General features: G+C 38.2%; 1 protein-coding gene across 2 annotated transcripts in view; it reads right to left on the bottom strand.

Annotated features, from left to right (window-relative positions):
• The window catches only part of homer (protein), a 112,196-nt gene that overhangs the window by 32,167 nt on the left and 52,574 nt on the right, over nucleotides 1-27,455 (bottom strand). For both annotated transcript variants that reach the window (XM_065238544.1, XM_065238545.1), the window contains exons 3-5: nucleotides 13,732-13,863; nucleotides 762-953; nucleotides 514-698 (exon numbers count right to left, since the gene is read on the bottom strand). In XM_065238544.1, coding sequence (XP_065094616.1) covers nucleotides 514-698; nucleotides 762-953; nucleotides 13,732-13,863 — 509 coding nt within the window. The remainder of the gene's footprint in view (nucleotides 1-513; nucleotides 699-761; nucleotides 954-13,731; nucleotides 13,864-27,455) is intronic.

Here is a 27,455-nt window from a genome sequence, read left to right as displayed (position 1 = left end):
TGGAACTATTGATTGAGTTGCAAATCATTCGAATTTACACTGAATTTGGTGTTATTAGTGATGATTTACTTAAGATGACCAAACTGCCCCATGTACACACTTATGGTGGTAAGCTCCAACTGGTATTATCCTCGGCTTAAATACCGATAAAGAATGTCCGGCTGCTCTGATGTCAACATCAGATTTAATCAACACTACTCTAAGCAAACATTTTGCAGATCATCCAAATAGGCAAGGGATTAAATGTTAATCCGAGTTGGGCTTACCACCATTAGAGTCAGTATAACTGAAAAAGTCGGTAAAAATTCAAATGACCGTTATCCGTTAATAAAATAATATATGATTAAATGGGGTTAACAGAACTAAGTCTGTACAAGTTCGAAATAAATTTTAATATTTTTGAATTTTGGCCAGATTTATAAACTTTTACCGAACAGTTCCGCTATTCAAAAACCCAATAAAACCTTACTGACTGGATTAGAGTTTATGCATGTATTTAGTGTTAATCGTTACCTTTGAGCAAGAGCCAGCTTTAACCGTTCGTTTTCATATTTGAGTTGTTGTTCTGCAGAAGAAGGTGTCATGCCATCGCTAGATGATGAGTTTATAGATGTCTGTTTAAGTTCGATACTGAGAGGATTCGTATTGATGAGAGCATCATTGATAGTAGGATGGGAAGGACTCTCAGTGTTGATATTCTGAAATTAAAAATACATTTGACACTTGATTTTAAATCTTATTGAATTGCAGAGCTTCCGTACCGAGGAAACATTACCAGTTGCGGGAATCGGAACATCAACGTTGTTGGGGTCGAAGCTGTCACTGTTTGACATTGAAGAACGTGCTGTAACAGGGGATGCATTTGCGGAAGTAACTGTTGAATTTTCATTAGCAGAAGCCTTGTTAAGTGCATTTTTTGTAGCCTCTTTTACTTCCTGGAATTTCTCTATAAACTGCAAATGTAGAATAGATGATTTTCAATGATAAACAGGTCTATGAAAACAGTAACATTAACTATTTTTTCGGTGACATGCTCCCTGAACCTTGAAAAAGAAGCTCAATTAGTGCGAAGTTACTTTACCGCGTGGGTTTTTTAACTATGGGGTTTTTTTTAAAAGCTTCTTTCAGAATAATATTTTAAGGCTTATTGTAGAAGCTAATTCTAAAATTTTTTCAAAATACATATACACGTACATGCCAATACGGACTTAATAAGCATTTTCCGAACGCTTAGGGACAATGTTGTTGATGCCATTGATTAAATGGCGTTAACGTTAATGTACTGTGGCGCCAGTAGTGTAGTGGTAAGCGTGAATACTTCTCACCCCAGCAGGCCTGGGTTCAATCCCAGTCAGCGCCACCGGGATGTTCTGAGGCTTAACATCACTGATCACGCCTTCTTTCGGAAGGGAAGTAAAGTCGTTGGTCCCCGGTTTATGAGTTGATGGGTAGATAGGTAGGGTCCAGGTGCCTTCCTGGCGTCGCACAGTGGGGCGACTCCATACAAAGTCTGGCCAAGCAAATAATTCTCTAAATTTAAAAAAAAAATCATTTTTCTTGAGTAATTTTATGGTGCTGAATCCATAAATGTAATATGTTTTGAATTATAACTTGTATTTTTTACGCTATAAACGATTTTGTATTTTATTTTTTGTTAAATTTTTTATACGCTGTAACTGTGAATGATGGTCATACAATGAAGATTTTTGTTTTTAAACAATGCTTAGAAAACTTTTTTCATTTGCTTAAAATATAGGGGAAATGGCTCTTACGTTGGCCTATGGATCTAAGATTGGGCCCATCGCTAAAAATCTACTATTTATCAATTTAATCTAGATGAACGCGTGATTGGGACGTTACTAATTTAGTAGATTGTTGAATTTATGTATGGGCCCAAATTAGGGGCATTTAGGCCGACATTACATCCATTTACCCTACCTAATAATAAAGTTTTTATAAATAAACAACACAAATTAAAAATTAAAATTTGAATTTTCCTTCTAGTTAAACTTCTTCCTCATCATCAGCATCATCATATTCTTCTTCTAATTCTGATTTTTCACCATCATCATCATCATCATCATCTTCTGGAACCATATCGCTTGAGTCAGTATATTTGTCTTGATCAGAAATTTAACTTCCTCCGGTAGACTTTTAAAATTATGTTTTCTCTTCTGATAATAAGAGTTAACCATTAGATCGGTGTTGATAAGAAGGCGATTAATAATATCCCAATTTGTGTTTTCATGCTTGTCTTTCCGAGTGGAAATGCTCTTTAGTGTTTTTAATGACGTTGTTACATTTTTCTTGAGCCTCCTCCGTAATTCTTCCAATCGGCAATATCACCACCTGAGCAATGCTATGCCCGTGAATCGAAATTTTGTGCATCGACGATGGCATGTAAAACCAAGCGTACAACTCTACGTAGCGCTTCGCGGTATCAACATAGTAAATTTTGAATTTAGCTGGGTCTATTTGCTGGGAACAAGAAATTGCAATTAGAATGTTCCAAAGTCTTTTAATCAACTCCAAATCTACTCCTGTGATTTTGGAACTGAATTCAGGATTGGCAAAACAAAATTACGAGCTGTTGCTGTTGCCGAATCCTCCTGGCTTCGGTTTTTTGACAATCAGACCCATTTTTCTCTTGAAGCTTGCCTGAATTCTTTTCTTGTTCGCCTCGAACTTCGTTTCAAACCCAGATTTTCTCAAGCATTTGAAGGTCAAGTGATACGCAAAGTAAAATGCTCCTCCTTACCATGTTGCAATCGGGGTTTAATAGTACTTTCTAGAAGCAGCATCAACCTTTAACTGGTTTTATTTAGAATAGCTTGGAGATCAATCTTCACATTGCACTGTGACAAAAAATGCGTTTTGTGGGGGATAACATTCTTTTTTCGCTCTTTTACTTGGTAGTACGGTGGGTACCTGAAATAATAAAACCATTGTATTTTGCATACAAACTCCTTACATTAAACTTAAGACCTGTCTGTTACTGGTTCCCTAATAATGTTGTAATTATATCTCGTCAGTTTAGAAATCTCTACAATCGATAACGCCTTCTCAGGTGTGATTTGAGTGTTTTGGTTGTTGAGATCAATACCCCATTTAATTAAATTTGCTGCTTTGTAATTGTTTTCGGCACGCAAACTCATTTCCGCAGCAAAGCTTAATTGATTTGACGAATATTTTGCTCTAATTTCTTCAGTACGGTGCCGCTTCGATCGATCACTGCATTCTTCAAAAGCTTTGATTTTGCTAGCCGCCAAGGTGCATCAGATGGTGGTATTACATATTCCTCAAATCAATCTAAATGTTCCATCTCAAAGCGGTCACGCTTTCGTTGGGATTGTAGAAATTTTCTGTTACATGCTTTCCAAAAAAATCTCAAACCCTTTATTCGCATGCGAAGGAAAGCATTTTTCCGCGGCTGATTTCACCTTTTCTAGCGATTCTTGATGTTTCATGTTTCGTAAATCTGTTTTCTTTTTAGTCCGTTTCCTTTAGATTAAATGAAAACAAAACGATTTTTATGACGGTATTGAAAAGATACTACGAAATGTTAGATCACTATTTCACGACATAAAACTTAAAGAAATTACCCACACAAAAAAAAAATATTGTTAGTACGGACGATCACTCTCGTATAGACAGTAGTTCATCGCAATTAATGTGTTCTCAAAAAGGCAACTTACTTGAATTTACAGTATCCGTATCCATCGCTGATTTGGATTCCATAATTAATTTCGATGATAACTGATATAACAATAACTTCAAACCGATAAAACGTATTTGTAAAAAAATATGGATAAAGTGATGCTGATATCTTCTTACTGCTGCTGCTACTTTGTTTGGGAGAGAGATGAAGTGGTATGATATGTCGATCACTTTTCCTTATTTATTTTACTAAAGACTCTGCCTTATCTCTGCTTGTTGAAAAACACAAAAAATAATGCAGACTAAAAACGGTCCTTTGCAGATCAGTTTTGGTGTAAATTGAATAATTTTTATTTTTCGATGCTGTTTTCAAGTTCTTAGGAGGAGATAAACTAAGCCTAAGGGGGGTCGTACACTAAATGCGTCATACATTTTTTTTATGATTTTCAACCCCTTCCTTACATTTTTTGTAACAAATCCGAAAAAAATATGGCACGTAAGAAAATCTTAGAACTCTTTGTGCTTCCATAAACTATTACGTGAATACAGTTTATGGTCCCTAATAACAGAATTTTTTTTATGAATGATGTGTAGATAAGGAAAATTAGCTGTTATTATGCACTAAAAATGAGCAATCAACCAATCTCCTGATCGTGATTCAAATTTAAAATTGTAGAATGTCACCTGAGTAAAAATAACTTTTTTTTTCATTTCGCACTATCAGCATCCTGCGCAAGTTTGCTCAAGATCAGGCTATGCTCATTCGAAACTTTGCATTTTTAACTACCTTTTGCAATTGGTGTCAACCATGGCAATCCCTGGCTTCATAAGTTTGAAGCTTAATTTTTATGAAAAAATCACTTTTTTTTTTAATCAAATAAAGATGTACTTATGATGATAATATTCCACAAAATTTAATAAAGCAAATTTGTTCTACATTGTTTTTAAAACAACTTTCTAAGACGTCATTTCAATCCAAGCAACTGTTAAACCACCAGTTGATTGAGTAATAATGCCATTTTTGTCGAAAAATAATAAAGATGATAGAAAAAAAAATAGAATAGAGGAGGAAATGCAAATTTTCCAATTTTATCTAATGGCCAGCGATTCCCCACTGTGCACTTTGCAATGACGATAAAGTCATCTTTTTGATTTACGGTTTAGCGACTTTGCAGTCAATTTAATTGTTTATAGGAAAGTTTGAACATACTGAGAGGTAAGCACATATCATCGGTAAGAGACGTGTGTGTGAGAAAATTTGCGAAAAAAAAAATCTAAGGGCACCGGTGGGATTCGAACCCACAATTCCCATTCAGTACACGGGTGCATTGCCAATTATACAACGGTGGACCTATGGTCTACGGATGTATTTAGCTAATGACATTTGAGTTTCGAATCCGTTCCCCACCCTAGTCTCTTTGCGCAAGCGTTCTCTGATACACAACAATCGTCTATTATCGACGATATGTGCTTGTACCGCAACCACTCAGTATCAGTCGATGTGAACAAACACAGCTCATTTTTGTTGTTCATCTTACATGCTGAAATATGTCCAGTACAGTATGACTCTAACATTTTGAGCTGCCGGCCTCACCTCCGACCACCGGGCCGTAGTTGATGAATATCAATTACTTTTACTTTTTGATTTACGGTTTAGCGACATTGCAGTCAATTTAATTGTTTACAGGAAAGTTTGAACATACTGAGAGGTAAGCACATATCATCGGTAAGAGACGTGTGTGTGAGAAAATTTGCGAAAAAAAAAATCTAAGGGCACCGGTGGGATTCGAACCCACAATTCCCATTCAGTACACGGGTGCATTGCCAATTATACAACGGTGGACCTATGGTCTACGGATGTATTTAGCTAATGACATTTGAGTTTCGAATTCGTTCCCCACCCTAGTCTCTTTGCGCAAGCGTTCTCTGATACACAACAATCGTCTATTATCGACGATATGTGCTTGTACCGCAACCACTCAGTATCAGTCGATGTGAACAAACACAGCTCATTTATGTTGTTCATCTTACATGCTGAAATATGTCCAGTACAGTATGACTCTAACATTTTGAGCTGCCGGCCTCACCTCCGACCACCGGGCCGTAGTTGATGAATATCAATTACTTTTACTTTTTGATTTACGGTTTAGCGACTTTGCAGTCAATTTAATTGTTTATAGGAAAGTTTGAACATACTGAGAGGTAAGCACATATCATCGGTAAGAGAAGTGTGTGTGAGAAAATTTGCGAAAAAATCTAAGGGCACCGGTGGGATTCGAACCCACAATTCCCACCGGTGCCCTTAGATTTTTTTTTTCGCAAATTTTCTCACACACACGTCTCTTACCGATGATATGTGCTTACCTCTCAGTATGTTCAAACTTTCCTATAAACAATTAAATTGACTGCAAAGTCGCTAAACCGTAAATCAAAAAGTAAAAGTAATTGATATTCATCAACTACGGCCCGGTGGTCGGAGGTGAGGCCGGCAGCTCAAAATGTTAGAGTCATACTGTACTGGAAATATTTCAGCATGTAAGATGAACAACAAAAATGAGCTGTGTTTGTTCACATCGACTGATACTGAGTGGTTGCGGTACAAACACATATCGTCGATAATAGACGATTGTTGTGTATCAGAGAACGCTTGCGCAAAGAGACTAGGGTGGGGAACGGATTCGAAACTCAAATGTCATTAGCTAAATACATCCGTAGACCATAGGTCCACCGTTGTATAATTGGCAATGCACCCGTGTACTGAATGGGAATTGTGGGTTCGAATCCCACCGGTGCCCTTAGATTTTTTTTTCGCAAATTTTCTCACACACACGTCTCTTACGGATGATATGTGCTTACCTCTCAGTATGTTCAAACTTTCCTATAAACGATAATGTCATCGATGTGTAAAAATTCACAATTCACAGGAAGACCACTCAAAGCTAGATCATCGTACTATGAAACCTATTCGGTGAGATATTTTGGCTAAATGGAAGTTTTTTATATTCATAATGGTCATAATCGGTCACATAAGCAGTAATTGCTTTTAGTTATCATACATTTGAATTTGATGAAATCCAGACATTAGATTTAAGATAAATTAAGGTCATTCATCAGATGCCATCAGATGACCCACCGTGCTGAGTAAATTTGATCAAAGTTGGCCTTGATTTTTCGCTACATCTATATGGAATGAAGTAAAATGAGGATTTTTGATATATTAGCTGGGCATTGGCTCCGAGTGGTCACCAGATAACCCACCGGAAGATCAGGAACATCAGGAACTTTACGGTTAGTTGTTGCGTATATTTGATCAATGCATGGTCTTGATTTTTCTGTGTAGCTATATGGAATATAGTAAAATGGTGATGTTTTTGGTCACCAGATGACCCACCGGAAGATGCCGAACATCCGTAAAATTAATTGCTATGTAAACTTGATCAAAGTAGGCCTTGATTTTTCTCTGCAACTATATGGAATGTAGAACAATTGTAATTTTTGATATATTAGCTAACCGTTCTAACCAGGTTGCCTAAGGATAGAGCACAAAATAGTACGGTAAAGATATTTGAAAATAAAGAAACACAAAATGAAAAAGTACTAGGGGTATATTGGAATACCAGCCTGGATTGCAGAAGCTATCAATTAAATTTTGACCGTTTACCAGTGCAAGTTCAGAAAGAAGAAAGAGCGCCAACGATGAGGGAAGTTTTATCGTTTTGAGCGGGACTTATTTCCAACCTCACAATACATGGAAAAAAATTTAATGCAAAGATTGCATACAGAATTATCTGATTGGGATATCAACAATGGAAGCAATAAATTGCAATAATTAACAAAGTGTCATCAATAAAAATACCGCGTTGGATATTATGTACTCAAGTGCGAGCATTTGAATTACATACATTTTTTGACGCTTCTGAATATGCGATCACCGCAGCCTCGTCTGTAAGAGGGGTAAGAGCTATCGGTCATACTGTCAGCATAAAATTAATTGTCTCCAAAGCCAAAGTCGCTCCCATTCAAAAGCTTTCAATTCTAAGATTGGTGTTGCTACCAGCCGTATTGGGAGCACGCCTAACATAGACAATATCACAGAGCTACGAATTAGCCTATGAGAATAGTATATTGGAAAGATTCTCAAAAAGTACTAGTATGGATTTATTCTGACCATCGAAAGTACAAACAATTCGTAGTACACCGAGTTGAAAAAAATCTCGAAATATCTAAAAATAATCAATATACCTACAGATCTAAACCCGGCAGACAAAACTGTTCAAAGGACGATATGTGCTTGTATCGCAACCACTCAGCATCAGTCGATGTGAACAAACACAGCTCATTTTTGTTGTGCATCCTTACATGCTGAAATATTTCCAGTACGGTATGAAATTCAACAGTTGAGCTGCCGGCCTCATCTCCGACCACCGGGCCGTAGTGATGAGTATCATCAATTACTTTTTGATTTACCTCTCAGTATGTTCAAACTTTCTTACAAACAATTAAATTGACTGCAAGTCGCTAAGCCGTAAATCAAAAAGTAATTGATGATACTCATCACTACGGCCCGGTGGTCGGAAGTGAGGCCGGCAGCTCAACTGTCAGTCAGTCTCCGTCGCTGCCACCATTGTCTTGGCTATTACTAGTGCCAAGCCCTGTCCAGTGACGTCCCCACCGGCCAGCCGCCACAATAGCACGCCGTGGTCGGAGCCACCGCCTTTGTGTGGGTCTCTACCGAGCTACGGACGTGAAATACCACTGGTCACTGCGTCACCGATTGGATTAAAAACATTAACAACAAAATTACTTTTACAATCCGATCAGTTATGAAGATAGAAAAAAATCACTGGGATTTTTTTTTAATCCGGCTAACTTCAAATTCATCCAATCCAATATATAAGTGTAGCTATGTTACTACACACTTAGATTATTTTACCGAAATCTCAACAGCTGAACGTTTGATAAACAGTTCGGTGATTTTTCACAGATTTCCTGTTATTTTTCACAGTTGAAAAATTACAGGAAATCTGTAAAAAATCACCAAACTGTTCACCGAACGTTCAGCTGTTGAGATTTCAGTAAAATTTCACAGATTTCGGTGAAATAATCTTACACACTTAAAAATTTTCGCCGAGATTCCAACAGCCGAGTAATTCTGTAATTTATTTTGCTGAGATTCAGTCAAACAATTGCCGAGACTCAGCTAATATATAATATTTTGCTGAGATATCAGCTAACAAACAGATTGTTTGCAGAGATATCAGCAAAACTAAATGCCGAAGTAATCGGCTGTTGGATATTTTACCGAGCTAGATTAATTGTGTAGTGTGTAGGCTTCGTCAAATCTAATTTTTTGTTAGATCTACCAATTCATTAGTAAATCCTTCAAATTGAGCTTTTCTGATTAATTCCACAGTGGTCGAGTGCAGGGATTTGGACGAGATCACTACAGAAGAGGAGCTGAGAAGTGCGTTGATACGGCTGTCATCAGATGCAGCAAATAAGCTGTTGGAGACGGGTAGCTTGCTCGCTGAAAGCCACTCCTCGGGTTACCAAGCAACTGGAGCGAAGCTTCAAGTGCATGGGTTTCGGTCACCAGGCGAGGAACTGCAATGGCCCTGACAGATCTGATCTGTGCAGGAAATGCGAGGAGAAAGGTCTTATTACAAGAGGCTGCATGAAGAAACCAAGGTGTATGCTGTGCAAAAAAGAGGGCGAAAATGATCATACTACGGGAGGTTTCAAATGCCTAGCATACAAAATTAACGGAATCTTCATATGTAGTTGTTACGGACTCCCCATATGGCCTATGGAGTAGTGCCATGAGATTCTGTATGGGCATACCGAAGAGCTGATTGGACAACGACCGGTAGTCATCGGAGGAGACTTCAATGCTTGGGCAATGGAGTGGGGAAGCAGATGTTCCAATGCAAGAGGGCAAAGTCTGCTGGAAGCTCTGGCAAAACTGGAAGTTATGCTGACGAACGAAGGCACCAGCAGAACTTTTCGCAGAGATGGCTGGGAATCCATTAGCGACGTTACTTTCTGCAGTCCTTCGCTGGTGGCAAACATGGATTGGAGAGTGTGTGAAGGATACACCCATAGCAACCATCAGGCGCTCCTATATAGCGTCGACCAACGGAATACTGTGGCACTACGGAGGACGAGAACTTGTGACCGGAAGTAGAAGACGAATGCTTGCGACAAGGATATTTTCGTTGAGGCACTCCGTGTGGACAGGAGCCCCGTGGTTCTGAACGCGGACGAGCTGACAGAAACGTTAGTGAGAGCATGTGACACGACCAAGCTGAGGAAACTGGAGCCAAATAACAGACGGCATCCAGTTTACTGGTGGAACGAGGCACTTAGAACCCTCCGCGCTAGTTGCCTCAGAGCCAGAAGACGTGTTCAGAGAGCAAGAACAGGAGCAGACAGAGAGGAACGAGGAGAAGTGTTTCGAGCGGCCACGAGATATATAAACGAGATATAAAGCAGAGCCAGTCAAACTGTTTTAAGGAGCTGTGTCGAGACGCTGATGCCAACCCCTGGGGCGACTCATACCGAGTCATGATGGCGAAGATCAGAGGTCCAACGATCCAGGCGTCCCCGGATATGTTCAGGATGGTGCTGCAGAAATGCCTGGACGAGGGTCACTTTCCTGACAGGTAAAATATACAGAAGCTAGTGTTACTGCCGAAACCAGGAAAACCACTGGGGGATCCAGCATCGTTTCGGTCTATATTCCTGCTGGATACACTTGGAAAACTCTTGGAGAGGATCATTCTAAACAGGCTGACGAAATGCGCGGAGAGTGAGCACGGATTGTCGGAGAGGCAGTTCGGATTTCAGAAGGGGATATCGACGGTGGATGCAATTCGGACAGTGGTCGAAAGGGCTGAGAAGGCGTCCAAACAGAAGTGGAGAGAAGATCGATATTGTGCCGTGATAACAATCGACGTAAAGAATGCGTTCAACAGCGCCAGCTGGAAGGCCATCCCCGAAGCACTGCATAGAATGAGAGTCCTTGATTACCTGTGCAGAATCCTGAGCGGGTTCTGGTCTACGAGACAGACATGGGCCGGAAATCGATAAGGATCACAGCGAAAATTCCACAAGACTTCATCCTTGGTCCGACGCTCTGGAACGGGATGTACAAGAGCCTTTTAACGCTGAAGCTGCCCAAAAGAGTTGAGATCGTTGGCTTTGCGGACAACGTCGTCTTGACGGTAACAGGCAAGATGCTGGAAGAACTGGAAGTTTCGTCAACCGAGGCGATAGACATGATTGGTAACTCAATGCAAGGAACGAAGCTGCAGATAGCCAACAGCAAAGCGGAAGCGTTATTCGTCAGTATCTGTAAAGCGGTACAGCGGGCAGAAATCATCGTCGGGAAGCACGCCATAGCCTCAAAGCGTGTGTTAAAAGCGGGGAGTGATGATTGATGACCGACTAAACTTAAACAGCCACGTCGAATATGCCTGTGAGAAGGCTTCGAAGGTCATCAACGTGATAGCTAGAATCATGCCGAACAACGCTGGTCCCAGCAGTAGCAAGAGGCGTCTTCTGGCCAGTGTGTCGTCGTCGATACTGAGGTATGGAGGTCCAGCCTTAGTTCCAGCGCTGGAAACGGAGCAGAACCAAAGGAAACTGAGCAGTACGTTCCGGATCATGGCCATGCAAGTCGTGAGTGCGTACAGAACTATCTCGTTGGAAGCAGTATGCGTTATCGCTGGAATGATCCCTATCGGCATCACCCTGGTGGAGGACAGCGAGTGCTACAAACGGAGAGAAGCTGTAAGAGTACGGAAAGTTGTGAAAGCGGAATCGTTGGCTGAGTGACAACAGGAGTCGAATACAGTGGAGAACAGTAGATGGACACATCGACTAATACCGATTCTTTCGACCTGGGTGAACAAAAAACACGGAGAAGTCAACTTCCACCTAACGCAGTTCCTGTCTGGCCACGACTGCTTCAAGAAATACCTGCCTCGGTTCGGACACGCCAGAGCATGTGGTTCGAGACAGTGCGAAGGGAGATGCCTGTCTTTAACGTGGAGAATGTCGTCGATGAAATGTGTTGAGTACTTGGAATGCCATCAACAGAGCAGTCACGCAGATTATGTCGGAGCTGCAGCGTGAATGGAGAAATGAGCAGCGATCAAGCAACGCCAGCTAGCACTGAGAGTATCAGAAGTGCATGAGCACTTTCACTGCGAGGGTCTTCAACAACTTCTTATTTTAGTATTTTTAATTGAAAGATCATTTAATTTAACGTAACATTTAAAAAAATTAGCAATGTCGACGAAGTAGTTTTGGAGATACAATTTTTTTTAAATTAAAAATCATTGTTCCGCAATATATACACCACACGTGCATGTAAACGATGAAGACGCAAGGTAGTTCACAATGCGTCTCCATCGAGTCACAGCAGCGGTGACTAACGAAATCTATGAGTAACTTACAAGTTGGGTGCAACATTCAGTTCAACCTGCGGGCTGTCCATAAACCACGTAGACCATTGCATTGCAGATCCTACCTTTCCCCATCGTATACTTTACTAAAATTTTAAAATATTTTTCCGAGCGTATACTTTGGCTTGACTCCCCTCCCCCATTGAAGTCTTCGTGGCTTTAAAACAGGCCCCAGTTTGACATTATTAATTTTGGTATCAAAATTCTGGGAGAAGTACTTATATGCTACAAATAATGACGAAGTCGAAGAAAAATAAGTAAATTCCACGGATTTCCCGGAACCGATGCCAATGTGCCCATATGTCATCATATACACTACAACCTGATTCCATTGATCATAGCTTGTCATTTTGGCATAATATGATATCATAACCTCAATTTAATTATATTTCAACAAACTGTTCGCCGGAATTCACAGATCCGCGTTCCGGAACCGATGCCAAACTGGTCAACATCATCTCAAATCATCTTCATTTACTTGATTCTACCTATTAGACATGATTTGATACTTTTACCTGAGATATTACCACAGACAAACAGACATAACACATTGTATATTTCTCACTGTAAAACATCGTCGTTAAAACATTACCGCCATCTGTTGAGTACACTGTGGTGGGTAGTACGCTGAACAGATGGTGGTAGTGTGTAAACGTCAAACTCAAGGGAAATGACTTTGCGCGCCACTTTTAAATTGACCGTTAAATGCTTGTTCGATGAACAACTTGCGAGTGTTATGTCTGTTTGTCTGTGATATTACTATGTCCTACAGAACCAATTTCCGGGACTCCCGCAACCGATAATATCGTAGCCATACGTTATGGAAATATTTAAATTCAGTCTTACTAACCATATGTCATCTATCTGATATCATTTGCTGCACCAGAAAACCGAATCGCGTGAAAATTTAAAACATTTGCTCAAACTGGTTAAAAAAGTACAAAAAAAAAACACAGACATATTTACATCTCACAAGAACGATGAGGGTTCTAAGGGGGTGGTACCTACGACAAAAGTTAGTTCAACTATTCCTCTTGAATAAAAATCCCTGTTTATGAAAATCAGATGAGGCATTGCTGAGGACGAGGTTGTTGAAAAAAATTCGTTCGTCCTGGTACTTTATGGGTTAGATACCGCTAGGAAAGTTGGAGACGGTAAGCAGAGGAATCGATACTTATGTAATTGCGCTCACTGAATTGTGAGTTGATGTTAAGGTAGAACGGTTCATATACATACATGATCGATGACTTGAGTAACTATTTTATTTATTTCAATCTAAATTTCCAATTCGTACGTCAATCCAACGTATCACGATGGCTGTAGAATAAGGGTTCTACTACCACTTTCCTTTCAAAATTTTGTCAACCCAATTCTGAGAAAGTCAGTCAAGCATATTCAGTGAGAATTTTGTAAAATATTGAAGTTTTAAGAGAAGGATTAGTATTCAATAATGATATAATATTCAATTCAATTATTACTTTCAAATAACCTATAAAGATCGAAAGTCGGTCGTAAAATTGCAAAAATATGAGCAAACAAAAATTACATGTTTTTTAAAGGATAACCCCAGACTTATGATCTTGTATTTATTTTTTTATTTATTTACCTTCCCTAGCTCAGCTTCCGACGAAAATCCCAGGCCGTAGACGGTATTCGCTCGTACGTCACTCCATTGACCGAACTTTTGTGATGTCTGGGTAAAAGTCATATTAGGTGTTATTGTTGAGTTGATCACCGCCTGGAATTTATTAATCTAAAATAAGATAACGGTAACAACTGACATGGGTGAAAATTTCATTAGAAATCCTCAAGTGATTGTTTTAATCATGTGGAATATCACTAATTTATAGAACACTGACCTAACTGCGTGCTATACACTCTAGAGTTTGTAAGTCTTATGGGTCCCGTATAGGTTATGTTATACTATATACTATGGTTATTATAGCCAAAAAGGCGAAATAACGGGCAAATTGTTTTTGGGAACGTAAGGCAAAGGTGAAACTGACCGATTGAGTAAATAAAAATAAAAAAATGGTTTTCTCTGAGGCATCACTGAAATTCCTTTTCTTAGTTCACGCAAAATGATGAAATTTTTATTTCCAATCTGAAGTGAATTCTCAGGAAAACCATTTTATAATTTATTTTTACTCACCAAGTTGCTTTCACCTTAACGAATTTTATAACGGCTTTTTATATATTTTTTTTATTTTCTAGAAATATACAAGATTGTATTGGTTTTAACGTTGACCTATGAATATAAGATTGGTCTCATCGATACAAATATACTGCTCTTAACATTTTTTAGTACCGTAAGTCGGGGTGGCATTGAGCCTAGATGGTGACGTTGAGCTATAGTTGAAACATGTGTATTGATGCATTGAATCTTCAGAAAATGATGACTAGAATATGTTTTTTGAAATCGTGGAGTAAAGTGTAGATAACAAGTTATTTTATTAAAATAGTGCTGTAAAGTTTAGTGTCTTAAATAGTAGCAAAAACAAGTTTATAAAAATGTCCAAACAAAAGTTTGAACACACCTTTATGTGGATAGACGAGGGTTACTCGTGATTTTTTGCCATTCATTAGTACATTGTGATCATATTCAAGTGTTCTCCTAATAGATACGCTACATCTACATATTTTAAGATATTTTAACCAAATTTTAGTTTTGGCCCTATGTCACCCCCTATAGGGTTTTTCATTGGTCTATTTTTTCAATTTAATTTGACTAACATGAGATATTAATTTCAATCAACAATTTTCACAGTCGTAAATAAATTATTGGTGTATATATTCACATGTTTCAAATTGCTTTCTTTGTTAACATGTGAATATTTTAAGGTAGGTAACGACAAATTTAGATTTTTTGGCTCATTGTCATCCCCATTTATGGTACACTATAATACATCTAATATCTATATATATAAAAATGAATTTCTGTCTGTCTGTCTGTCTGTCTGACCCTTATAGACTCGGAAACTACTGAACCGATTGGCGTGAAAATTTGTATACAGGGGTTTTTGGGGCCGTGGAAGGTTCTTATGATGGTTCGAGACCCCTCGACCTTCTGTAAGGGGGGGCTCCCATACAAATGAAACAGAAATTTCTGCATAACTCGAGAACTAATCAAGCAAATGGAACCAAATTAGGCATGTGGGGGCGAGTGTGGGGGTATAAGGAGATAATCATAGGGGGTAGCCCCTTAGATAATAGGGGGGGCGCTACGTACAATATAGCATGCTTTTTTTTTAAATCGGCGCATAAACTCAAGCTAATATTGAATCCCGAGCAAGACCGGGCACACTCAGCTAGTTAATAATAAAAATTGCTACAAAAGACTAATTTAAAAATCAGCATTGGGATACCATTTCTGTCAAACGCTTTGCTGAAGTCCGTATATGACGCATTTCGTGCCAAATCGTATTCGGAGCTGGCAGCACCCTCTAAGATTTCAATTAAACTTTCTGGATGTGTGGATGTAAATAAGCCACTTTGCATATACTGTACTATATATACACTGATGTATGCTATATCACCACTCAGTATGATAGCGGATTGAAAAAAAACCTCAATAGGGAAAAAACTAGTAGGGTAGAGCACTACTTCGGCCTAATCGCCCATTTTGGGCCTATCGAGCAGAAAACTTCAAATAAATCCATGATTTCAGAGTTAACAAGTCAATTATGCGTTTGGTACGATACTTTAGTTAATAAGCTACCGAACGAAGTCAATGAGAACGCGTGGTATGAAAGTTTGCACCCATTATTCCCAAAAACAAAAGAAGCGCTCCCACCGAATCAATTTTTATCTTCATACGATAGGCCGAAGTGAATTCATTAGCGTTTCAATTGCGTTTCAATGCGTTAGGCCGAGTTTAAAATCCGTAGGCCGAGTTTGGCGTCAAGAAGCAGTGTTGGACTTTTGACAATATCTCAACGTTTGGTTTCTCGTTTTCAAATCTTATGGTACGTACCGAAAGGCAAATAAATTTGGAAGCCATCAGTAATAATAACATTCCGTTTGGTGCTAAACTGATCTAGATTAAGAAAGACTAAGAGCGTCTTATGCTTAATAGGCCGGAAATGGAGTATTTAACCCTACTGAAAACGGAGTGCAAGCAACACTAGACCGAAACAGTCGAACGTTCGATGCGGAATGTGCTGGTGTTGTTGTTGTTGCAGTTATTGTTGTAGTTTTTATAGTTATTGGAGATTTCACTATTGTAGTTGGCGTGATTGGTGTTGCAGTTGTAGTCGTCGTAGTTTCTGATGTTGTTGTTATTGTTGTTTCTGCTAAGATTGTGTGAATTGTTGTTGTTGTTGAAAATTTGTTGGTGGGTCCTATTTTGCTTCCTCTGCCTTATAGCCTTTGCAGCCAATTTTTTCTGGCTCAGGCGTCGTGATTTTCGAGCATCGTACTCAGTCCAATCAGCTTTACACACCGTCCTGTCGCCCATGTCCATGGTTAGACTGCTCAAATTTGTCACTTCATTCAATTTGTCATATTCGTCAGCTCACGAGACAAATCTCCCGTAAGATCACACACGTAGTCCTCGTGCGGTTTCTCGTCGTCTCTTGAATATTGAGGTTAGGTGGTTTTTAATACCAGTCGAATTTAACGAGCTGACATCAAGACCGCGCGACAATGACGACACCGCATTTTTTACTTTTGACGATGTGTTGTTATTTACAGTTGACACCGATTCTATTAAGGTGGACAGTGAACGTTCCAGGACTGCGATCGCTTCGAGAATTGAATCAAATTTTTCGTTCTGGCTTTCAAGTCGATGCAAAACTTGCGTGTTGGTATCCAGTTGTTTTTCTAGGGCCTTATGCAGCGCAATTAGCAATCTTATATCAAATTCCAACGTGACGCTACGAGCGAATTGGAAACGCGTCCGCAATGAATGACGACTAATTTATTGCTTGATAATAAGGCAAACGTGGTGTTTTTCCTTCTTTACGTAAATACAAAAAAATAATTTCTGTTAGTAGAATCGATGCCCTATTACTCTGTTGGTCCACATCATTTTTGCACATTTAATGCCGTTTTTAAGGTGATTTAGCGTGTTTGTCGATTATAGCTATTTTTACTTGTTTGGAATTTTTGGACTATTCCGGAGGTTTTTAGTTTTGGTGTTTGGATTTCAAGCCATTCTGCAACGACTTTTTTGGTGTTCATAATTCATTTTTAATATTTCAAATCCATTTTGGAGCTATAGCATTTAGGCCTTGCAAAATATGTATTCAATATTGGAGGATTGCAAGCTCATGGAATTTCTCGAAGTGGGTCGCAATCGACAAAAGCTTGAGAACCTCTGCCATATTCATATTTGAATCAGTTGAAACATGCACATAATCTTCTAGTTTACTCGGAATCTATCGAGTTAAAGCTATATTTTGGTATTTTTTTTTTTATGTTTTGAGAGTTGGTGCACAGTGAGGAGACGCCACTGCTGAAGACAAATGGCTATTATTAGGCATAAGGATACATACCATACCATAGTCAGTCAATGGACAGGTGTCTTGTGCTATACGAAGAAGTCGTCTCGATTCATACTTGCAAGTCGCCAGCCAGTCGTGGTTCATTCACCTCTTCCACGTTTCAACTGGTACGCAACACCTTCCGTTCGAATACCCCAAGGACACGTGGTTCTCCACTAGGATAGTTCAGGTCTCGTGACCTTAGTCACTGGTCTAATCAACGTCTTGTAGAAAATTTTATTCGACCGGAGGATTCCCAAAGTAGGCTCGGTAGGAATTCCCTGCCATAAAATGCGTCTTTGAATTTCTCTGCTGGTATCATTATCGGAGGTCATCAGTGAACCCAACTACACGAACTCGTCGACCACCTCGATTTCGTCCCCGTCATTCTGAACTCGGGGTAGTTCGCTAATATTCTCTTCCCTTCCTCTGGCTATTCCGTTCCTTTTTACTTGTGTCTCTGTAGTGTTGCATGTAAATTTTGTGTGTATAGGTGGATAGATATGGTAGAGTGTGCAATATGTAGTTTGGGGATTTTGGTAAGTGATTTGCCGGTTATCTGTGCGGGTAAGTGTGCTCGTGTATTTCATTGCAAATGCACTACACTTACGCGGACTCAGGCAAAGCTTATCACAGATAATGCAAATGTTCTATTCAAGTGTAGTAATTGTCTGTCAGATCAAAGTTGTGATGAGCAGAACGTATCGGTCTTGGATACCAAAATGATGGAGAAGCAATGAAGCACTTTTCTGTTGCTGACTCTATCACTGGCATACGAAACAACGTTGCTGCTCAGATAGACAACGTGTTGAGAATTGGGATGGAAAAAAATGCAACAAAATTTGAATGATTCATTAAGTTGCTTTGAAAAATTAATTAGTGAGAAATGAAATACGGCTCTATTATTGTTGAGTATATATGAGCTAATCTAAATTATGTGAAAATGGTTTTTTTTTTTTTTTTTTATTGCCCACCACTAACCCCCACACCAAAAAGCTCTTTTGAGCCCCCTGGTAGTGGACTCATCTCAAACTTAACGTAAGGTATACAAAAAATAATAATACAATCAAATAAACTAATGCTTCATTGGTGTGTGCACGAAAGTGATGAACACTAAACAAAAACTAAATAAAGAAGGGAAGCCCAGTGGAACTATGTTCCTTTAAGGCCCCCGTCTGGAAGTATTATTGATATTATTCCCTTGCTGGGATTTTTTAGAACATCTGGGAAAACCCGCAAAAATGAGCTAGAAAAATAAGCTAATCGAAAAATCGAAGCACACTACGTTCTAGCATAACTTTCTGGCAACATGATAGTTGGAAAATTTTTGGGAAAATCCAACCCACAAAAAAATTGGGTTGTTTTTCCGACATGAAGACCACCCAATTCCGGCCACGTGATTGCATAGGTGTAGACACCATGTTCTATCTTTCCCCTCTGATAGCTCGTGATCTTTATTCTAAAGTACCAGATAATTATATACTATAAGATTCGTAAGAATGTGAGGAATCTTTTGGTGTACTCCAAAGTACAATTTTCCGATTTTCCTCGCATCGTTTTTCCATTTTCATTTCATGCATACCATTTTCCCGTTGTACCGGTACATGGCGAACAAGGCATGGGAAAGAAAAAAAACTGTACTAAACACGAATACGCGCGAGGAGCTTTCGGCTCACATGATTTCTGCCGACGGCTGACTGCAGCATGCGAATAGTGGTGTCGTATGTTTAGCAAAAAATAATTCAAGTTGTTGATAATGAAAAAGGTCATCAAGAAATAAAATGCCTTTCCCTACATCCTCCATTTCGCCCTGAATGACAATGGGTCCAAATATGCACTGGGAAACATAGTGTTCTCTGCAGGTCGATGAAACTAGCTAGGTTACTTGTGTTTTCTTTGTTTGGAGTAAACATATAAATATTGTTTGGGAAGCAATACAAGCAATAAGCAAAATATCCTCCCACCTTGATATTGACTATATAATCTACACAGCAGGTATTATTGATTTCCGTATCTAAGAATCACATTCAAAACGTCATATGATATAATTGCCAATACCTCAAAAAGCTCCGCGATGCGGATAGAGTCCCTATTGACGGTGTGATTTGTTGTAAGATGTAGATCTCACCGAGCTGATTCAATTAATAATTACGATATTACAGCCGATAATGACAAGACTTTTCTATGATGTATTCTGAAACTTTGCATAACTTATATCAGCAGAAAAAATAAATGCATCAGTTAGTTACAACATAGGCAATTGCTTTATTGCAAATGACAGTAACGTTTATTGATAAAGTGAAAACATTTCTCAACTGTTGTAAAAAGTTAATGCTTCGTTCAGAGTTGGGCACATTTTAGTTAATCCACTAGGAACATTTTCGATAGCGATTATCGCTTCCGCTAATTTTTTAACCGATGTAAAAAATCAGAGCAACCTGTATTTTGAGACATTCATGATTATAATTTATAATTTTTACACTAAAAGACTCCTGAAATAAGGTTGTTTAGCAAGTATCGAATTATACTGACGTATTATCTGTAATAGAAGTAATAGTAATAGTTTTTGGTTAGTTTGACAAACCTCGACAACTTTACATAGATAGTGTAACCACAGCGGTGCCGGTGGTGTAGTGGTAAGCGTGATTACCTCTCACCCCAGCAGGCCTGGGTTCAATCCCAGTAGGCACCGCCGGTATGTTCTGAGGCATAACATCTCACGTCTTCCTTCGGAAGGGAAGTAAAGCCGTTGGTCCCCGGTTCATGAGTTGATGGGTCGAAAGGTAGGGTCCAGGTGTGGGAGCTGCCTTCCTGGCGTCGGTAGCATTGGTGCTCAGCACGGAAAACAAGATCGACGGAAAAAACAAACAAAAGGAAAAAAAATTCATGCATTTATTTACATTCATTTGCCTCTAACTTTTTTCATCAACAGCATTCCACAAAATGATGTATAGAGCTTTAGTAGGTTTTATTATTAGCTACAACTTTTGTCCATAACTCAAATCTGTATCTTTTATGCATCACGAATTAGCGCGGGCAGATCATGTTCCTGTTTTTCAGTGAATGTTAAATACATTCACTGAAAAACAGTAGTGGCTTCTGTTCGCTCTGGTTCGTCATGCATAAGATAAACGGATTTGAGTTATGTACAAAAGTTGTAGCTACTAGCAAAACCTACAAAAACTCTATACATCATTTTGCGGAATTCTGTTGATGAAAAAAGTTAGGGGCAAATGAATGTAAATGAATGCACGAAATGAATGTAAATGATTTTCCATGCCTGAGTGTAACAGTCAATTTCCGGCAGATATGAAAAGCCACAATTACTTGCGACTACGATACATATCATTCTCATGAGAAGTGATCATCCCTACTTTCAGAAGAAAGAAATATTTATTTGCTTCGCGAAGAACCTCGTCAGCTTAGCGTACACTACTGTTCATAAATTTGGGGTTCCCTAGATGTTTCACTATCATGTATCTCACATAATATCTCTCAAAATATCATAATATCAGGCATAACATTTGATAACGGCACAAAAGCATTTGTAAACAAACTTTCTATGCCCTTTACACGCGAACCAAAGTACGCCCACGCAAACTAATACCACTTTCGGAAGGTGATAGTGGCCCCTATATGATGATGCTGTTTGTTTGCGTGGGCGTAGTTTGGTTTGCGTGTAAAGGGCCTTAGAAAGTTTGTTTACAAATGCTTTTTTGCCGTTATCAAATGTTATGCCTGATATCATATTATCTAACATCAGCGTAAAGGTACTTTACAACATTACTCGAAAAAATTACAAAGATTATCATCAAAATTTATTCATCATATCATTTTATCCTTCATTTCCACATCAAGGTCAGATAGGCTAGGTGATGTAGAATTTAATTTTTCATTTATGTGTTCCCGAACTTATCCTTGGTAGTGTACGAACAGAAACAGTGCAATGACGTGTACTAAAACCGAATATGAGCAACAGTTGTTCGTATTTTTGATTTTCATAAACCGGACCGACGCATCGATCAGTTCCAGTCTACAGCATGATGTGCTCCTCTCTACACATATCAGTCGGGAGTACGTAGACTTGGAAGTATGATGGTCAGCATTCTTATGTTGAACCGGCCTTCCCCGATACTGCGCCTTGAAGGATGTTGCTTATGACCATTTCTGAGATCCGAAAATATTTTTCCAGCTTTCCGAGAACGCCAAGTAACCAACTCCAGTGATATGTAAGAAAAAAAAACCCGTGGTTTCAATACCTACATGTGGTGTTCAGCATTTTCCCGGAGAAGCTACCTCCCCGATACTTGAAAAATTGTTCCTGTGAACATTCCTTAGATTCGGTAATATTTTTACGAGTTTTTCGAAATGCCAAGTGACCATCTTCATTCATTCAACTACCGGTGTTTTCAGTAAGAGGAATTTATCCTAAATGTGGGTTCAGCATTTTTATGGAGAACCGACCTTCCTAGATACTGAACCATGAAGTTCTCATGGCCATTCCTGAGCTCAGGAAATATTTTTAAAAGTTTCTTGAAATGCTAAGGGGCCAACTTCATTGATATTTCATTTCAAATACCGGTGATTTCAGTGGGAGGAAATTTACCTAAATGCGGTTATCTTGAAATGCCAAAGGACCAACTGCATTTATATTTGACTTCATATACCGGTGATTTTAGTGAGAGAAAATTAACCTAAATGTGGTGATCAATATTTTTATGGAGTATAATTCTTTCCTTATAATGGACCTTGAAGAATAGTTCCTGCGGCCATTCCTGAGGTTCTGAAATATTTTTCCGAGTTGTCAAGGGACCATCGTCAATGATATTTGATTCCCCCACATCGCTGTTTTCAGTAAGAGGAAATTATCCTTTATGTGGGTTCAACTTTTTCCGGAAATATTTTTAGTTTTTTGAAATGCTAACGGATCAACTGTATTGATATTTGACTTCAAATACCGGTGATTTCAGTGAGAGGAAATTTACCTAAATGTGGTGATCTATATTTGTATGGAGAGTAGGTCTTCCCCTATACTGAACCTTGAAGAAAAGTTCCTATGACCAGTCCTGGGATCCGCAAATATTTTTCCAAGATTCTTGAAATGTCACCAATTGCAATGATATATAAGGTTAAATACCAGCTATTTCTACACATGGTAATCAACTTATTTTTATGGAGTTATTCCCTTACCCGATAGTGCAATTTGAAGTTATATTTCCTGTGACCATTCCTGAGTGCTGGATTTTTTTTTTCAAAGTTATTGAAATGCCAAGGGACCAAGTTCAATGCCACTTGAAATCAAATACCACTGATTTCAGTGAGAGAAAGTTAATCTAAGATCTAAATCTAGGATAGTTTCTATGACTATTCCGAAGATCCGAAAATATTCTTCAGAGTTTTTTTTAAATGTCAAGGGAGTAAAATAGATCAACGGGTTGAATTTGATTTCTGGGTTTTCCCGTAGTTTTTGTGATACAATACTTGCTGAAAGACATTAAAATGGGATGTATTCTTTCCTCTTGAAACAACAAAAATATTAAACTTTAAGAAAAATAATGAAGAATTCAGTGATCAAACACACACCGCAAACCAAACTGACACCGTTTTATGGTCCCTATTATATATAATTTGTTAATTATACTTTTGCAATAGGTGTTTCAAATGAGGGGGATAATATTGCATTCATTAAACGCAGAAGACGGTTGGACAGGCGCAATTAACCTACAACAGCTGAAATGGACACAAAAACCATGAATAAGGCACTAACAGTACTGCATTGTTCCAAAATACTAAAATGTATTTTATACATTATTTTGTGGAAGATCCAACTATATACAACAAATATATCGTCGAATATGATGATACTTATTGGTACAACAAAATTCTACCCAACTTAGGGGAAGTGGATGTAATGTTGGCCTCAATGTCCATAATTTGGGCCCATACATAAATTCAGCAATTGACTAAATTTTCAATAACTACCAAAAATATCCATAAGTACCGTCCCAATGACGCTTTCATCTGGATAAAATTGATCAATATTAGATTTTTAGCGATGGGCCCAATCTTAGAGCCATAGGCCAACATTAGAGTCATTTTCCCTATATGGTTTACAAACAAGTGGTTCGAAAAGGTTATACTGTGCACAATTAAACCACCAACGCCACTGGTCAATGATTGAGTTGAGTGTTTTATCAACGTACTGATATCCATCCTGGTAGGTGAATTTCTTTTCAACAAGTTTTCAAAGGCGTGACTCATTTTTTCTCGGACAAGATACCGACTTCTTATTGCGAACGACTTATGACATGAAAGTATTTATTCTTCAAACACATGAAAACACATGAAATGGTACGGTGTAGAATCAGCACAGTGGTTAATGCCACATCAGATGTCCTGTTTAGATGATTGGCTACTACTTGCTTGAATGACTGATTCTTGGCCAACTGTAGTTGATGATGTTGGTTATTTTTCCTTGATGTCACAGCTATTTATCAAACCACAGCTTCCATATAATTTGAAGCCTCATAATGTGGTGTTATGGACAAGTAAATCAATGGTTTTCCACTGATCCTTCAACGCTCACTGCCCAATTGTTGTTCGTCAAAGCTTCATGGATCGTAACATAATCCCAACAATTGCAATCATAGAAGAACTACAGCGTTCAAATATGTATGAAGCAGGCACATATTAACCGTGGACCGTATTTGAAGTATTGTTCTCTATGGATCTTTAAGTTATAACGATTGACCTGATTACAATAATTATAAAATAAATAAATATATAAAAATGTATTATTCAACTAAGCAAACTCAGCATTTCTTTTGTTAATCAATCAAGAAAAACACAATGGATCAATCTTATGAAATGGTGAATAGTGTAGAAATGAGGTTTTCTTGGGATTCGATTTAAAGCGATATTTTTGATTGTGTCATGTAAATTTTCATCAATTTTAGGGAAACTTGTACGAAATTGTATGTGTAAATGTCACGTTTACGCTATTGTTATCGATTCACCAGATTCACGCTTCTGTAGCGAACGATTTCCGGCTCTCAACTAAGTGTTCTAAATGCACTGTCACAGTTATTAATTGAAATCTTTCTATGCCAATCAATGCATTCATTTGTATATTGTATGGCAAGCGCAAAAATACTCTATGCCCAGGGAAGTCGAGAAAATTTCCTATCCGAAAGATTCCCTCTACTAGACCGAGAATCAATCCTACCGCCATCGAATTAATAATACAGTGCATTTACCGACTAGGCTATCTCAGCCCCCAGGGGAACCAAATTATGTTCCGGAAGGTCTATGTGACCATCTATAGACTTCGAATATGGTCACCATTGTTGGTCACTTAGCATTTCAAGGAACTTGAAAAATATTTCCGGATCCCGGGAATGGCCATTTGCCGTCAAAGGGAAGTATCTAGGAAGGTTGCATCTCCATAAAAATTTTTATGGGTACATTTTGTACTGAAATCAATGGTATTTGATCTCATATATCATTGAAATTGGTCACTTGGCTTTTCTAGAATCTTAGGGACATATTTTCAGTTCACAGAAATGCTCATAGAATACAATAGGTACAGCATCGGGGAAGGTTATCTTTCATATCGGTTAAGGTAGGTTTTTCATGAAAATGCTGAAACCCACAATTAGCTAAATTCTCGTTTACTGGAATTATCCGGTATTTCGATTATCTATCTTTAAAGTTAATCGCCTGGAATTTTCCAAACTTGAGAAAATATTAGCGGATCTCATGGATGGCCACAGGAAGTATTCTTCAAAGTGCAGTATCAGAGATTCGCTCCATTTATGTGCATCATATTGATTAGAAATTTACACTACTTTTTATAACTGTGCACTGCGGTCTACCCACCGCTTTTCTCGGCGGTTTTAACAAGCCATTCGCTGAAAATCAGAGCGGTTGGTTGAAAACGTTGAAAACCCGTCAAGAAAAAGCGTCTTCTAGGGAAAGCTGTATAATCATACTCAATTCTTGGATGCACAGGTCTATAATATTTACATTATTTAACTCTGATAATCAGGACTGCAGTACTATTCTTTTCTTCATTAATTTTATTTGCAATAAGTGAATATCACACAGTTCGAAAAAGTAGTGTAAATTTCTGTCACTATGATGCACATGGATGGAGCGTCACATACCATACAAATTCACATTACAGATCGTGTAGATTTATGAGTAATTTCATGAAATATTCTAAATATTGTATGCAACCATCAATCTTTGTAAGTAATATTTCTTGCAAGTTGCTTGTTTACGTAAAAAGGAAGTTTGCATGCTTCAATTTAAGCATGCATGGATATTTACATCACCATTAAAATTCAAATTTTTTTGGTGTGCATGATTAGCTGAGATTTATCAAATAACGTAAATTTATACAATGTTTGCATAGTTGAATAACCACCAAACTGAACTAGGAATCGAACCCAGCCGCCTCCAAAATGGAACTATACTAAAACGGACTGAGCTAAGAAAGGCTCCGAAAATTCACGTGTATGTAAATTGCCTTCACAGTTAAAAAAAGTAACGTTAATAACCGCACATAAATAAAGTGTGATATATTTTATAAGTTAACATCATAGATCGTGTAAATTTATGAGACATGAAATGAAATATTCCATTTGTTCTATCCAACTGTCCATATTTGTAAGCAACATTTCTTGCAAGTTGCTAGTTTACGTGAAATGGAAGTTTACATGCATGAATGTTTGCATGCATGGATGTTTACATCACCAGTAAAATTCAGAATGTTTTTCTGTGTTTATTCATATATCATTGAAGATTATCACGTTTCATTTCACAACACTCGAAAATATATTTCCGGATCTCAAAAATGGCCTTGAAATTATTTTTCAAGGTCCAGTATCAGGAAAGGCCGGTTTCCCATGAAAATCTTCTTCTTATTGTTCGCATTTCAAGCTTATTGCGTGCTCTCAACTTAGTTTTCTATATGCACTTCCACAGTTGAGAGTTTCAATGCCTGTACTATTTTTGCATTGTATAATTGAGTAGCAAGTACAATCATACTCTATGCTCAGGGTACTCGATATATTTCCTAACCCAAAAAACCTAGACCATATTAAGGCTGATTTCCTGTTATTGCAAATAGCGGTATTTGAGCTCAAATATCATTGCAGTTGGTTTCATGGTGTTTAAAGAAACTGAAAAAATATATCTGAATCCCAGGAACTATTCGTCAAGGTACAGTATCGGAGAATGCCGGCATTCCATGAACATGCAGAACCCACATTTAGGTTGATTTTATCTTACGGAACACACCAGTATTTGAACTCATACAATTAGCATTGATGTTAGTCCCTTGACATTTCAAAACCTCTGAAAAATATTTCCGGATCTCAGGAATAGTCATAGGTACTATCTTTCAAAGTACAGTATCGGGGAAGACCTATTCGCCATGAAAATGCAGAACACACATTTAGATTAACTTCCTCTCACTGAAATCAATGGTATTTGATTTCAAATGTCATTGCACTTGGTCCCTTGGCATTTCAATAACCTTGAAAAAAATCCAGCACTCAAGAATGGCCACAGAAAATATAACTTCAAGGTGCACTACCGGGGAAGGGAGGAACTTCATAAAAAATATTTATCACTACTTATTTGATTCCCCTGTGTAGAAATAGCTGGTATATTCAAGAATCTTGGAAAAAAAGATTGCGGATCCCAGGACTGGTCATAGGAACTTTTCTTCAAGGTTCAGTATAGGGGAAGACCTATTCTCCGTACAAATATAGATCACCAATTTCCTCTCACTGAAATCACCGGTATTTGAAGTCAAATATCAATAAAGTTGATCCGTTAG

The sequence above is a fragment of the Ochlerotatus camptorhynchus genome, unplaced genomic scaffold, assembly GCF_037179485.1.
Source record: "Ochlerotatus camptorhynchus isolate MF236.1 unplaced genomic scaffold, CSIRO-AGI_Acam_v1.1 ptg000823l, whole genome shotgun sequence".
In the NCBI taxonomy this organism is placed as follows: Eukaryota; Metazoa; Arthropoda; class Insecta; order Diptera; family Culicidae; genus Ochlerotatus; species Ochlerotatus camptorhynchus.
This window is presented reverse-complemented; position numbering and strand designations above follow the sequence as displayed.